Source organism: Eretmochelys imbricata, chromosome 2 (assembly GCF_965152235.1).
Source record: "Eretmochelys imbricata isolate rEreImb1 chromosome 2, rEreImb1.hap1, whole genome shotgun sequence".
In the NCBI taxonomy this organism is placed as follows: Eukaryota; Metazoa; Chordata; order Testudines; family Cheloniidae; genus Eretmochelys; species Eretmochelys imbricata.
Genome location: NC_135573.1, coordinates 189,103,895 through 189,116,250, shown reverse-complemented (window position 1 = coordinate 189,116,250; position 12,356 = coordinate 189,103,895). Strand labels below are relative to the sequence as shown.

Below are 12,356 nucleotides of genomic sequence, written 5' to 3'. Positions count from 1 at the left end.
GGACTGAGTGGACTTGTAGGAGCTAATGTTTTACACTGTTTTATTTTTGAATGCAGTTTTTTTTGTACATAATTCTACACTTGTAAGTTCAACTTTCATGGTAAAGATATTGCACTACAGTACTTGTATGAGATGAATTGAAAAATACAATTTTTTTGTTTTTTTACAGTGCAAATATTTGCAATCAAAAATAAATATAAAGTGAGCACTGTATACTTTGTATTCTGTGTTGTAACTGAAAGAATATATTTGAAAATGTAGCAAAGATCCAAAAATATTCAAAATAAATGGTATTCTATTGTTGTTTAACAGCATGATTAATCGCACAACTAATCACAATTAATTTTTTTAATCACTTGACGGCCCTAATAAATTCCAGTCAATCTGATATCTTGCAGAAGAAATAGGTATTGCAGCATGGAGGGATCTGATAGAAATAGATTTGGGAGCTCTCTCATATCTTTTTGCTCAGATAGTTGAACTAAGTTATCCTTCAGAGGTCAAGGGTTTTACCAGAGTAACTCCTACCATCTATCCCTCACAATGAGAGATGTCACAGGAAGTTGCTCACTTTCCCTCCCAGGCAGCAGAATAAGCAACACACAAAAGGCCTTGTAGAAACCAGAAATTTGGTATCTAAGAAAAATTTCTCAAGCAGAATAAGGGATTATCACGAACTCATATGAACTAGCCTTAGGTTGGGGCCAGAAACAAGAGAAAAGACAGTTGTTACCTTTTCCGTAACTGGTGTTCTTCGAGATGTGTTGCTCATGTCCATTCCACAACCCACCCTCCTTCCCCACTGTCGGGGGAAGGGGGGCACTGCCCCTTATACCGCACCATGCGGGCGCCACTCCAGAGGGTGCCAGAGCCAGTCCCCTACGGATACTGATGAGGGAAAAACTTCCGGCACCGGTGCATGTCGCAAGCACACACACCTAATATGGAATGGACATGAGCAACACATCTCGAAGAACACCAGTTAACGGAAAAGGTAACTGTCTTTTCTTCTTTGAGGGTTTGTTCAGGTCTATTCCATATTAGGTGACTCCCAAGCAGTGCCAATAGAGGTGGGTACGATCGCAAAACAGCTCTGCCAAACCCAGTGTCATCTCTGGCCTGTTGAGTAATGGCATAACGAGCCGTGAATGTGTGCACTGAGGACCACGTTAAGGCTTTACAGATATCCTGGATAGGGATATGTGCCAGGAACGTCGCTGGAAGATGCCTGAGCTTTCATTGAGTGGGCTCTGACAATTGGTGGTGGCGGAACCCCTGCCAGGTGGTAACAGGTCCTTATACATGAGGTGAACCAACTGGAAATCCTCTGCGAGGACACCAGAAGGCCCTTCATCCTGTCTGCTATAGCGATGAAGAGCTGAGTTGATTTACGGAACATTGATTTATGGTATGTTCTATGTTGATTTATGGTACGTTTTAAGTAAAAAGCCAAGGCCCTTCGGACATCCAGAGAGTGAAGACCCTCTCTTCACTGGTCTCGTGCTGTTTGGGCCAGAATACCGGAAGATGTCCTGGTTTAAATGGAAGGTGGATATCAACTTCGGCAGGAAGGCTGGGTGGGGCTGCAGCTGAACTTTGTCTTTGTAGAAGACCATGTACGGTGGTTCTGAGGTCAAGGCTTTTATCTCAGAGACCCATCTCTCTGACATCAACATCACCGCCACCAGGAACATGACCTTCCATAACAGGTGGGAAAAGGAGCAGGGACCGAGCGGCTCAAAGGCCGGGCCAGTGAACCTAGAGAGGAACAAGTTAAGATCCCACTGTGGAACAGGAACCCATACCCACAAGAAGAGTCTCTTGAGCCCCCTCAAGAATCTTGACCGTTATGTCATGGGAAAACACTGTCTGTCCTTGGATTGGTGGGTGAAAAGCAGAGATGGACGCTAGATGCACTCTGATACAAGGGTTCTCAAACTGGGAGTCATGACCCCTCAGGGGTTCACGAGGTTATTACATGGGGGGTTGCGAGCGGTCAGCCTCCACCCCAAACCCTGCTTCACCTCCAGCATTTATAACAGCGTTAAATATTTTTTACAGTGTTTTTAATTTATAAGGGGGGGTCACACTCAGGTTTGCTGTGTGAAAGGGGTCTCCAATAAAAAAGTTTGAGAACCGCTGCTCCAACTGAAGAGTGCGCCAGCCCCTGGTTCCTCAAATGGAGCAGGTAGTCCAGGACAGCCTGTATGGAAGAACGCGAGGGAGAGATTCCACGTTCGGACCCCCAGAGGAAAACCTCATCCACTTGGCCAGCTAAGTCAGTCTAGTTGAGGGTTTTCTACTCCCCAGGAGGACCTGTTGGATGACTTCCGAACAGGCCCGCTCCTCTGGGTTCAGCCACACAGCATCCATGCCAAGAGGTGGAGGGACTCGAGGTTGGGGTGTAGGAGCTGACCGTGGTCCTTTGACAGCAGGTCTGGTCAGTTGGCCAGGGAGGGGCCGCTGACAAGTTCATGAGCGTGCCGAACCAATGCTGGTGAGGCCATGCTGGGGCGATCACGAAAACCTGCGCTTTGTCTCTCTTGTTCTTTGCCAGGACCCTGATATGAATGGAATCAGAGGAAATGTGTACATCAGGCTCCTTGACCATGACAGGAGGAAGGAGTCGGAGAGGGATCCCCTGCTCAGACCTCGCCAAGAACAGAACAGATGGCACTTCCTGTTTCCACTTGGGGAGTTCCCCACCTCTGGAAGATCATGCAGGCTACCTCCGGGTGGAGCAACCACTTGTGAGAGGAGAAGTCCTTGCTGAGCTGGTCCGCCAGTGTATTCTTGACACCGGGAAGGAGACAAGCTTCCAGGTGGATTTTGTGGCTGATGCAGAAGTCCCATAGACGGAGTGCCTCCTGACAGGGGGCTGACAAGCGCGCTCCCCCTTGCCTGTTGATGTAGAACATCGAGGCTGTGTTGTCCATCAGGACTCGTACCATCTTGCCCAACAGGTGGGGCAAGACGACTGCACATCAGCTGGACTGCTTGGAGCTCCTTGATGTTTATGTGCAACTTCGCCTCCTCCGGGGATCACATCCCCCTGTGTCTGGAGGTCGCTGAGATGCACACCCCAACCCAGGTCCGAGGTGTCCAACTCCAACTCAATGGAGTGAAGGGGGTTGTTGAATGGAACCCCCTCCAGGACTGTCCTGAGGTCGGTCCACCATCACAGTGAGGTAAGTAACACCTGGGGAATGGTAATGATCTTTTCCAGGGGGTCTCGGAACTGGGAATAGATCATACCCAGCCATTGTTGCAAGGGCCGCATCCTGAGCGTGGCATGGCAGACCACGTAAGTGCACGCTGCCGTGTGACCCAGCAGATACAGACACACCCTGGTTGTAGTCAGAGGGAAGGCGGAGACTTCTGCAATGAGGTTTGCCAACGCGTGGAACCTTTCCAGCAGCAGGAATGTTCTGGAGCAGGTCGAGAACCGCTCCGATGAACTCTTATCCTCTGCGCCGGCACTAGCATTGACTTTTTGTCGTTTACCAATAGGCCCAGGGATCGGCATGTGGCTTGAAGCACCGTGACATCCCTTTGACTTCACTAGGACCAGGATGTTACTCCAGTTCCTCTATGTATAGATATACCCAAATATATAAGTAAATGGCACGAGTGCATAGCTATACTATAGTAGAGGTGTGTGGCACTCTACCTCAAAGTAGCACCCTGGAACCCCCATATTGACCACTGTGATACAATTAGGATATGTTTTGTACACAGTATGCCTTGTGAGGTATCATTTTAAAAGTCTCAATCTGTTGAACATTACTAGCCTGTTGGATTGTATGTACTATCATTGTATGTGAAACTATGAAGTGTTGCTATGTGTTTGTTACTGAAATATGGGGTAAGTGGAAAATGCCCACAAATAGCTTTTCAGTGGCAACAAAGAACAACTGACATGACAGATTTACATCAGGACCAGCCAGACATGTGTTGATTGCCCATCAATAAGAATCCACTCTCCCAGAGACTCCTCAGAGAGGGCATGTACCCAATGGGGGTTACCTAGCCCCCAAGTCGCAAAGGCTGGTGCATGTCCACTTTCCTTTAACGAAGTGGCAAACTAATTGATGAGCTTGCACGGTTCAAGGGGAGGTCTTGGGCTGTGTAAAACAGTACATTTCTCGGGTGCAAGTCTGGGGAAATTGGCTGGGGCCTCTCACTGTATAATTCATGAGTGGCATACAGAGCATTCATGCACCTTAGCTGGGTGTGTCCCTGCATGTTGTTGACTGAGTGATCACAGCACCTGGAGGGGTTTTGCTGCTTGTCATTAGCACATTGTGAGAGACAGCCCAGGGAGGAGAATTAATGGGACACAGTGGTCCCACAGTCCAGATTGTACCCAGAGGGTGTGTCACAAGGTGTGTAACTGTTTCCATTTTAAAGATTCTTTTCAATTGCTTATAACTTTCTCAAACTTCATTCTGGCTGAAATTTTCTAGATCTGGTCTCGTGGGAGGGTGAATTCCTTTGGGCAACTTGAAGCAACAATGATTCAACTATTTGTGTGTAGAAAATGTGTAAAAAATACACTTTTGCCATTATAAAAAGTAACACATGATCTTTACTGCACAGCTTTTGTGCTCCAGTCGTCTGGCATAGGAATATAAAAATTGGCAAGGATATAATCCCTAGAATGCAGCTGTGCCTTTCCCTGGGCCAATGAAAATCTGTTTTGATTTAGCTGAGTTATAAGAGCTTAACATGCATGTCTCACAGGCACAGTAGTTTTTAATAATACAACAGAATCCCTCTGATATCCCAGCTCCAGTTTCTCCTGGCTCCCATGGAAAAGGCTCTAGATAACCAATACCTTCCGGCCCCAGTTTCTTCTGATTCCATATGAAAAATATCAAGGTTGTAAAAATGAACCATTCAAGTCAGGAAGTACCTTAAATCTGCTCCCTGCGCATTTACATTATGGCACTATCTTTAATTACATGTCACTTTTTTTTTTTCCTGTAGGATTCCTTCCTCATTCCCTGCAGAAGTTGGAGGGTATGAAGTTAATGAGGCAGAGCAATGAAGATAAAAATAATTCTTGAACAGCTGCTTCATTCTCTAAGCCATGTATTCTGTCATTGAAAGAGGTGGAAAAAGCAGTATGCAGTTATGTTAAAGACATTGAGCAAGATTCTATGGTCAGCTCTGTCCCTTTGCACAGTGGTGCAAAAGGGATGGAATCAGGCTCATCTTTCCTGTTGGGGATATCCCCCATGTGGGCAAGTCTCCAATAGCTATAAACCTGGCATAGCCAATCCCTATATCACTGTCCCTACAGCATTCAGTTCAGCGAGCATGTCACAGGTGGGGAAGATTTCAGTGGAGCAGTCATGTTAGTCTGTATCCGCAAAAAGAAAAAGAGGACTTGTGGCACCTTGGAGACTAACAAATTTATTTGAGCATAAGCTTTCATGAGCTACAGCTCACTTCATCGGATGCATTCAGTGGAAAATACAGTGGGGAGATTTATATAGACAGAGAACATGAAACAATGGATGTTACCATACAACTATTACCAGCAGGAGAGCGGGGTCGGGGGGGGGGACTTTTGTCGTGATAATCAAGGTGGACCATTTCCAGCAGTTGACAAGAACGTCTGAGGAACAGCGGGGGGTGGGGGGGAGGGGTGGAATAAACATGGGGAAATAGTTTTACTTTGTGTAATGACCCATCCACTCCCAGTCTTTATTTAAGCCTAAGTTAATTGTATCCAGTTTGCAAATTAATTCCAATTCAGCCGTCTCTCATTGGAGTCTGTTTTCAAAGTTTTTTTTGTTGAAGAATTGCCACTTTTAGGTCTGTAATCGAGTGACCAAAGAGATTGAAGTGTTCTCCCACTGGTTTTTGAATGTTATAATTCTTGACATCTGATTTGTGTCCATTTATTCTTTTACGTAGAGACTGTCCAGTTTGGCCAATGTACGTGGCAGAGGGGCATTGCTGACACATGATGGCATATATCACATTGGTAGATATGCAGGTGAACAAGCCTCTGATAGTGTGGCTGATGTGATTAGGCCCTATGATGGTGTCCCCTGAATAGATATGTGGACACAGTTGGCAACGGGCTTTGTTGCAAGGATAGGTTCCTGGATTAGTGTTTTTGTTGTGTAGTTGCTGGTGAGTATTTGCTTCAGGCTGGGGGCTGTCTGTAAACAAGGATTGGCCTGTCTCCCAAGATCTGTGAGAGTGATGGGTCGTCCTTCAGGATAGGTTGTAGATCTTTGATGATGCGTTGGAGAGGTTTTTGTTGGGGGCTGAAGGTGATGGCTAGTGGCGTTCTGTTATTTTCTTTGTTGGGCCTGTCTTGTAGTAGGTAACTTCTGGGTACTCTTCTGGCTCTGTCAATCTGTTTCTTCACTTCAGCAGGTGGGTATTGTAGTTGTAAGAACGCTTGATAGAGATCTTGTAGGTGTTTGTCTCTGTCTGAGGGGTTGGAGCAAATGCGGTTGTATCGTAGAGCTTGGCTGTAGACAATGGATCGTGTGGTGTGGTCTGGATGAAAGCTGGAGGCATGTAGGTAGGCATAGCGGTCAGTAGGTTTCCGGTATAGGGTAGTGTTTATGTGACCATCGCTTATTAGCACCGTAGTGTCCAGGAAGGAAGTCCAAAAACCAGTTGGAGAACACTTCAAGCTCTCTGGTCACTCGATTACAGACCTAAAAATGGCAATTCTTCAAAAAAAAAAAAAAAAAACCTTCTAAAACAGACTCCAATGAGAGACTGCTGAATTGGAATTAATTTGCAAACTGGATAAAATTAACTTAGGCTTGAATAAAGACTGGGAGTGGATGGGTCATTACACAAAGTAAAACTATTTCCCCATGTTTATTCCGCCTCCCCCAGCTGTTCCTCAGACGTTCTAGTCAACTGCTGGAAATGGTCCACCTTGACCATCAGTACAAAAGGTTTTCCTCCCGCCGCTCTCCTGCTGGTAATAGCTCACCTTACCTGATCAGTCTCGTTACAGTGTGTATGGTAACACCCATTGTTTCATGTTCTCTGTGTATATAAATCTCCCCACTGTATTTTCCATTGAATGCATCCGATGAAGTGAACTGTAGCTCACAAAAGCTTATGCTCAAATAAATTTGTTAGTCTCTAAGGTGTGGAAGAGTAGCTGAAATGCACTGTGCGCCAACTACCCACAGCAGGCAGATGGCCCCTTAGGGACTATTGTGAGCTGTGGCAATTTAGAGTAGCCCTAAATCTATACCCAAGCCAGACATCAGGAAGAGAGTCAAGGAGATACAACTGGTTCTCTGATGGTCTCCCTTATCTGCTCCACTCAGCATAAAAGGAGCAAAGCAGAGGATTTGACCTTATATTATAAACACATGTACACAAGGTAGTTGTATTTTTATTAAGTTGAAAACATATTAAGTATTAGCAGAATGAAGTGGAAATAAAATATGTATATTTTCTACTTAATCTGCTTTAAGGCATCCTGTTACATTTGGAAACTCACAATGATATGAGTAACAAAATAATGGGCCATACCTCTACTTAGCCCAGGTGAGTTCAGTGTCTGTTAGGAAGTCAGTTACAACTCTCTTACCCCGGAGGAGAGTCTGTGCCAGCTCCAGAATAAGTCAAGGCCAGCCATGGGGCTGCTCTAACTTACTCCATTGGGATGTTATGCCAGCTGAGGATCAGCGTGACAAAGCATATCTTAGCCATGCTCCCTCCAGACTCCCAACTTTTCCCACATGCCCCCTACATTCCAGTGATTGGGTAGAGCAGAATGGGGAGGTATCTGTGGCTGACTCTGCCAGCTTTATGCCAATGAAGAGGCAACGCTCCACCAGGAGAATTTTCCACTGGGCAACTACAACCACAGTCTGGAGCTTTCTACCATTTTATGGGAGAAAGGGCCGAGAACAGAAACAGGAATATGTTCCACTATTTTCATGCAACCAATTGACTTCTTTAAAGGTTTTACAACCATTATAATACTAAGACTGATATTCCAGCTATTGTCATCACACTGTCCTTGAAGTCAGGGTGACATGTGCAAAGAATCAAAAGGAATTGTTCCTCCTCAACAGGAATTTTCATGCTCACTTTTTTCTTTTTCTTTTTTTTTTTTTTTTTAAGATTAATCTCTAAAACTATCACAGTTTCAGAATAAAATAAAATCTGCACAAAAACTCACCTTTGCCTGGGATAAATTCACTCTGCAACACTTCCCTCAGACTATTATTTCCATGCAGTAGTCTATGATTAGGTAAAACATATAAGTGGGAAGCTCCATAAATCGCTTCAGGTGTATAGGTATAGGCAGCTAGCTTCTCTCCTGTTTCTTGGCCATTAACCTGATAAAGAGCAGAAAGTATTTCAGAGCAGTTTTATTGCTAATTTTCTCCATTAAAAGGTCATTTTTTACTTTTCCTTCTGCTGTGACAATTGGTCTATAACTTTTGCCTGATTAGGAATAAACCATGGAAAGTAGATCAAATTATTTTCAATAAAGAATGTTATAAACAAGTGCAAGAGAAACAGATAGACAGACAAAATTAGTCCAAACAGAAAGTCACACACATATTGATATAATCCAAAGACTGTTCAAATTATGTTTGTTAAAAACATATGATGTGGAGCTGGAAGTTAGTGCACCAAAACTGCTGTATCTGATATTAGGCCTAATGGTGTGCAAAATAATGTGGGTCTGGGCTATTCCATCAATCACTCCTTACTAAAAGGAGCAGACTTTAGGGGGAAAGAAAATATAGAAAGAACCGACAACGTGAAATAACAGAAATGGTGGTTACTGAAGCAAGCTTCACCTTCATGGCTTCCACCCCCATGATCTCCTGGGACCTCGGGCCTTCATTACCCTAATCCTGAGATGTCCTGACCAGACTGGGCAAGAGAAAGGGACCCAGACAACATCGCGACCTCTACTGGCTCCAGCTGGGTCCCAAACACCACTTGGGAAGAAAGGGATTGGACTTCAACAGTAGCAGCAGAAGAAGCAACAACTCTAGCATGTCACAACTAACTTCTCTTTTACCCAAAAGGATAGTTATTAATACCATCTAAGAGACTGTCAAACAAGGGTGTTTTTCCTTCTAAAAACTCTCTAGCTAAATGGAACGGGAATAAGGCATACTGTTAATACATAATACTTTAGATTTCAAATGTGTTAGCTATTTTTCCTTCTTTTCTGTATCTTTAATAAAAGGTTATAAGGATTTTTAACGGTTGCTGTGGTACTAAGCTGGCCGAGGTCTCTGTGTATCAAACCCATGACCTTGTTTAACACGGTTTATTGTTGGACAGGGACTGGGGTTATGTTAACACCTTTGGCCTATATAGTCTATCTAACTTAATACAATACCACGCCTTCCTTTCTATTCACATTAAAGGCCCAGTTAATCTATCAGATACACAAGGATAACTCCCAATATCACAGCCAGCTGTGTATTTGAGGGCAGCCTTAGAGGCTAACTCTCCAGAGCTCTAATCCTGACTCAGACACCATCTCTCTCTGTGGCCTTGGAAAAGAGAATCTTCGTGCCTCTGTTTCCCCATCTGTAAAATAGGGATAATCATACTTAAGAACCTCTTTGGGTATTTAGCCTTATCCAGTGCCTACACAAGTCAATGGAAGCCTTTCCATTCACTTCAATTAGCACTGTATCAGACCCATTCTGAGATCATCATAGTTAATGTTTGCAAATCACTTTGATGTATTATAAGGAAATGACTAACGACTTTATGCACAGTAAGCATTATTTAGGGACTGGTGTATTCCGTGGCTACAGAATTTACCATGAAAATCTATTCCTTGCCACAGCCTTGTGCTCCAGAAGCTAAACTTTCATTTAAAAAACAAAAAAAAATTATGGCTATGCCCCTAGTGGTAATGAAGATAATCTTGTTTTTCTGAGTCTGCAGGCATCCTGTGACAATAGTTCTGACAGAAATTGCCCCATTATTCATCTAAATGAGGTGTTGAATCTGAAATCTAAACAGAATTTTAAACTGTTTCCATCTCCAGCCTCCCCACTGACATTTCTACAATGAAGTTAAATGATGCAGATTTTTGTACTTACAACACATAATGAAAACTGGAAAAGATGGCAAAATACAAAATAAATTAAGTGTAATATGTGACTAACACTGGGGACACTGTACTGATATTTATTTTCATATTTTATTAATTAAAAACCTCCTTTTTAAAATTTAAATGAAGCTACTGCAGAATTGCTACAGAATTTTGGTCCAGGTAAATGCTCTAGCACATGGAGCCCTCAGAGGAGATTTTCATATGCACATCGAGGCATACATTTACAGAAGCCTCTAACTAAGGTAGCCTGTTTTTCAGAAGTGCAGAGCCCCTTTAAGGTATTTCAATTTGGGCTCCCAGAAATTAAAACAAACACCTAAAGTCATTAGTCATTTATGAAATGTTAGGTCATAGCAATTAGGCACCTAACTCTTACCGAAGTGATTGGGAGCTAGGTACCTAACACCATTTGTACCTTTGAAAATCTCTCACTTGATCATCATCGAGTCATTTCACTTTTGCATCTTTCCAAAAGGATGTCAAATATTCTCTTTTTTCTGTGAACAGAGCACAGGGCAAAGTGTACCTGTACTTTTCTTAAGTTCTCCTTACCTACCTACCTATTTTATCCGGCACTTTTCTTTAGGTTCCTCAGTATCTAGTTTGCATTAAACGTAGTACTTACAATAAATAGTACTTTCAATATAAAGAGGCTCAATTTAGCACAGATTTCCGAAGAGTGGAGTTCTTCCATTGCCAGTGGAAGAAAAGAAAAAACAAACAAATCTCTTACCCCTGTTGCTCTACTGATATCTACAGGTTTGAGGGGTATATATGTGCACCCTCAACAACCCCTGTTGCTTTAAAAAGTTTCTGTGGTCATGCGGGTTGGCAGGACTCAATGTTAGCAAGAAAAACAAATATTAAGCAAAGAAAGCTTCTGTACCTAAAGCATTTAACCAAAAATAGTTTTAAAGACTCAGCTGCAAAATACTACTGGCTTTTCTTTAGTCCTACTAAGAATTAAAATAGTTTCGTATGGTTTTTGTCCCAAGAGCTAACAACCACATTAGCAAAAACACTTATACTTGATGCAGCTGGCTTTTCTTGGGAATGGCTGGAGATGAAAGTTAGATATGTATAACTTCTCAGCACTCTTCAGTGGACTTTGTGGACCCTAGGACACACAGACAGAACTGAACAGCTACGGGGTTCCAAACTGCTGAACTCAAACAACAAATTTTGGTGAAGGATTTCAGTTTCTTGCTTTTTATACTAATGAGAAGCTACTAAAATGTTACTAAAAAAAAAAAAGGAGCACTTGTGGCACCTTAGAGACTAACAAATTTATTTGAGCATAAGCTTTCGTGAGCTACAGCTCATTTCATCGGATGCATACTACTTTTCTCCCATGAATAAATTCCAGTACAATGAACAACAGGAGCTTTTAAAATGTGACTCATGAATCTGATATGATCATTACCAGAACCCTCAGAAACACAACTCAACATACCTGTCCTCTTTATTTTATCTTAACCCTACATATCTGTTTTTTTACTCCATCCAGTGGCTAAATGTAGTCTCATGACATTAGCTTTCCATTAAACCTGTTATATTTAAGTAATCTCACATCTTAATTTGCTTTGGGTTAGAATTGTGAATTCTGATCAGCCATAGATTTGGGTTATTAAGTAGAAGTTCACTTACAAAAAATACTAAGGTCTGCCACAATCTTTCTGCAGGAAATCTTCAATGAACTTTGAATGTTATAGTGCAGTAAGAATAAAATTGATGCAAAGTGTTACATTCAATAAACACATCTATATAAACACACACATAAACAATATGTAATAGTATCCTTAACTTTCAAAAGTCTTCTAGATATTAAGAGAAATCCCATTATGCATTTCAGTCATTTTGCATAATCCACACAAAGAAAGGGATGGTCAAATTTCTGACTCACCTTTAAAATGAAGTCAAGATAACATCCAACACAATCACCTATCCAGTTTGCTTGCATTTCCTTTATACCATACCACTCAGGGAGATCAGACAAAGAATCAAGCATGGCCTGGCACAATATAAAGGAGGTGTTAAGAACTATAGCTTATATTAAAACACATACATTAACACTTTCAAATTTAGTTCTGTAAAGAGGCACAGCAGTAGAGCTGCAGGAGTAAAAACATGAACAAGGTGTTCTTGCACTATAGCTCCCCTCAATTTCATATCTTTCACGAACTAGTGGAACATGGCAAAGGCCATAAAAGTGGTGAAATCAATTGTTTGAGACATAGCTTCCTTATGGCAGTCTTAA

The 12,356-nt window shown here is 42.6% G+C and overlaps 1 protein-coding gene across 3 annotated transcripts in view; it reads right to left on the bottom strand.

The window, feature by feature from the left end:
• The window catches only part of LARS2 (leucyl-tRNA synthetase 2, mitochondrial), a 106,080-nt gene that overhangs the window by 41,510 nt on the left and 52,214 nt on the right, over positions 1-12,356 (bottom strand). For all 3 annotated transcript variants that reach the window (XM_077811134.1, XM_077811133.1, XM_077811135.1), the window contains exons 8-9: positions 12,003-12,110; positions 8,183-8,342 (exon numbers count right to left, since the gene is read on the bottom strand). In XM_077811134.1, the coding sequence (XP_077667260.1) occupies positions 8,183-8,342; positions 12,003-12,110 (268 nt within the window). The remainder of the gene's footprint in view (positions 1-8,182; positions 8,343-12,002; positions 12,111-12,356) is intronic.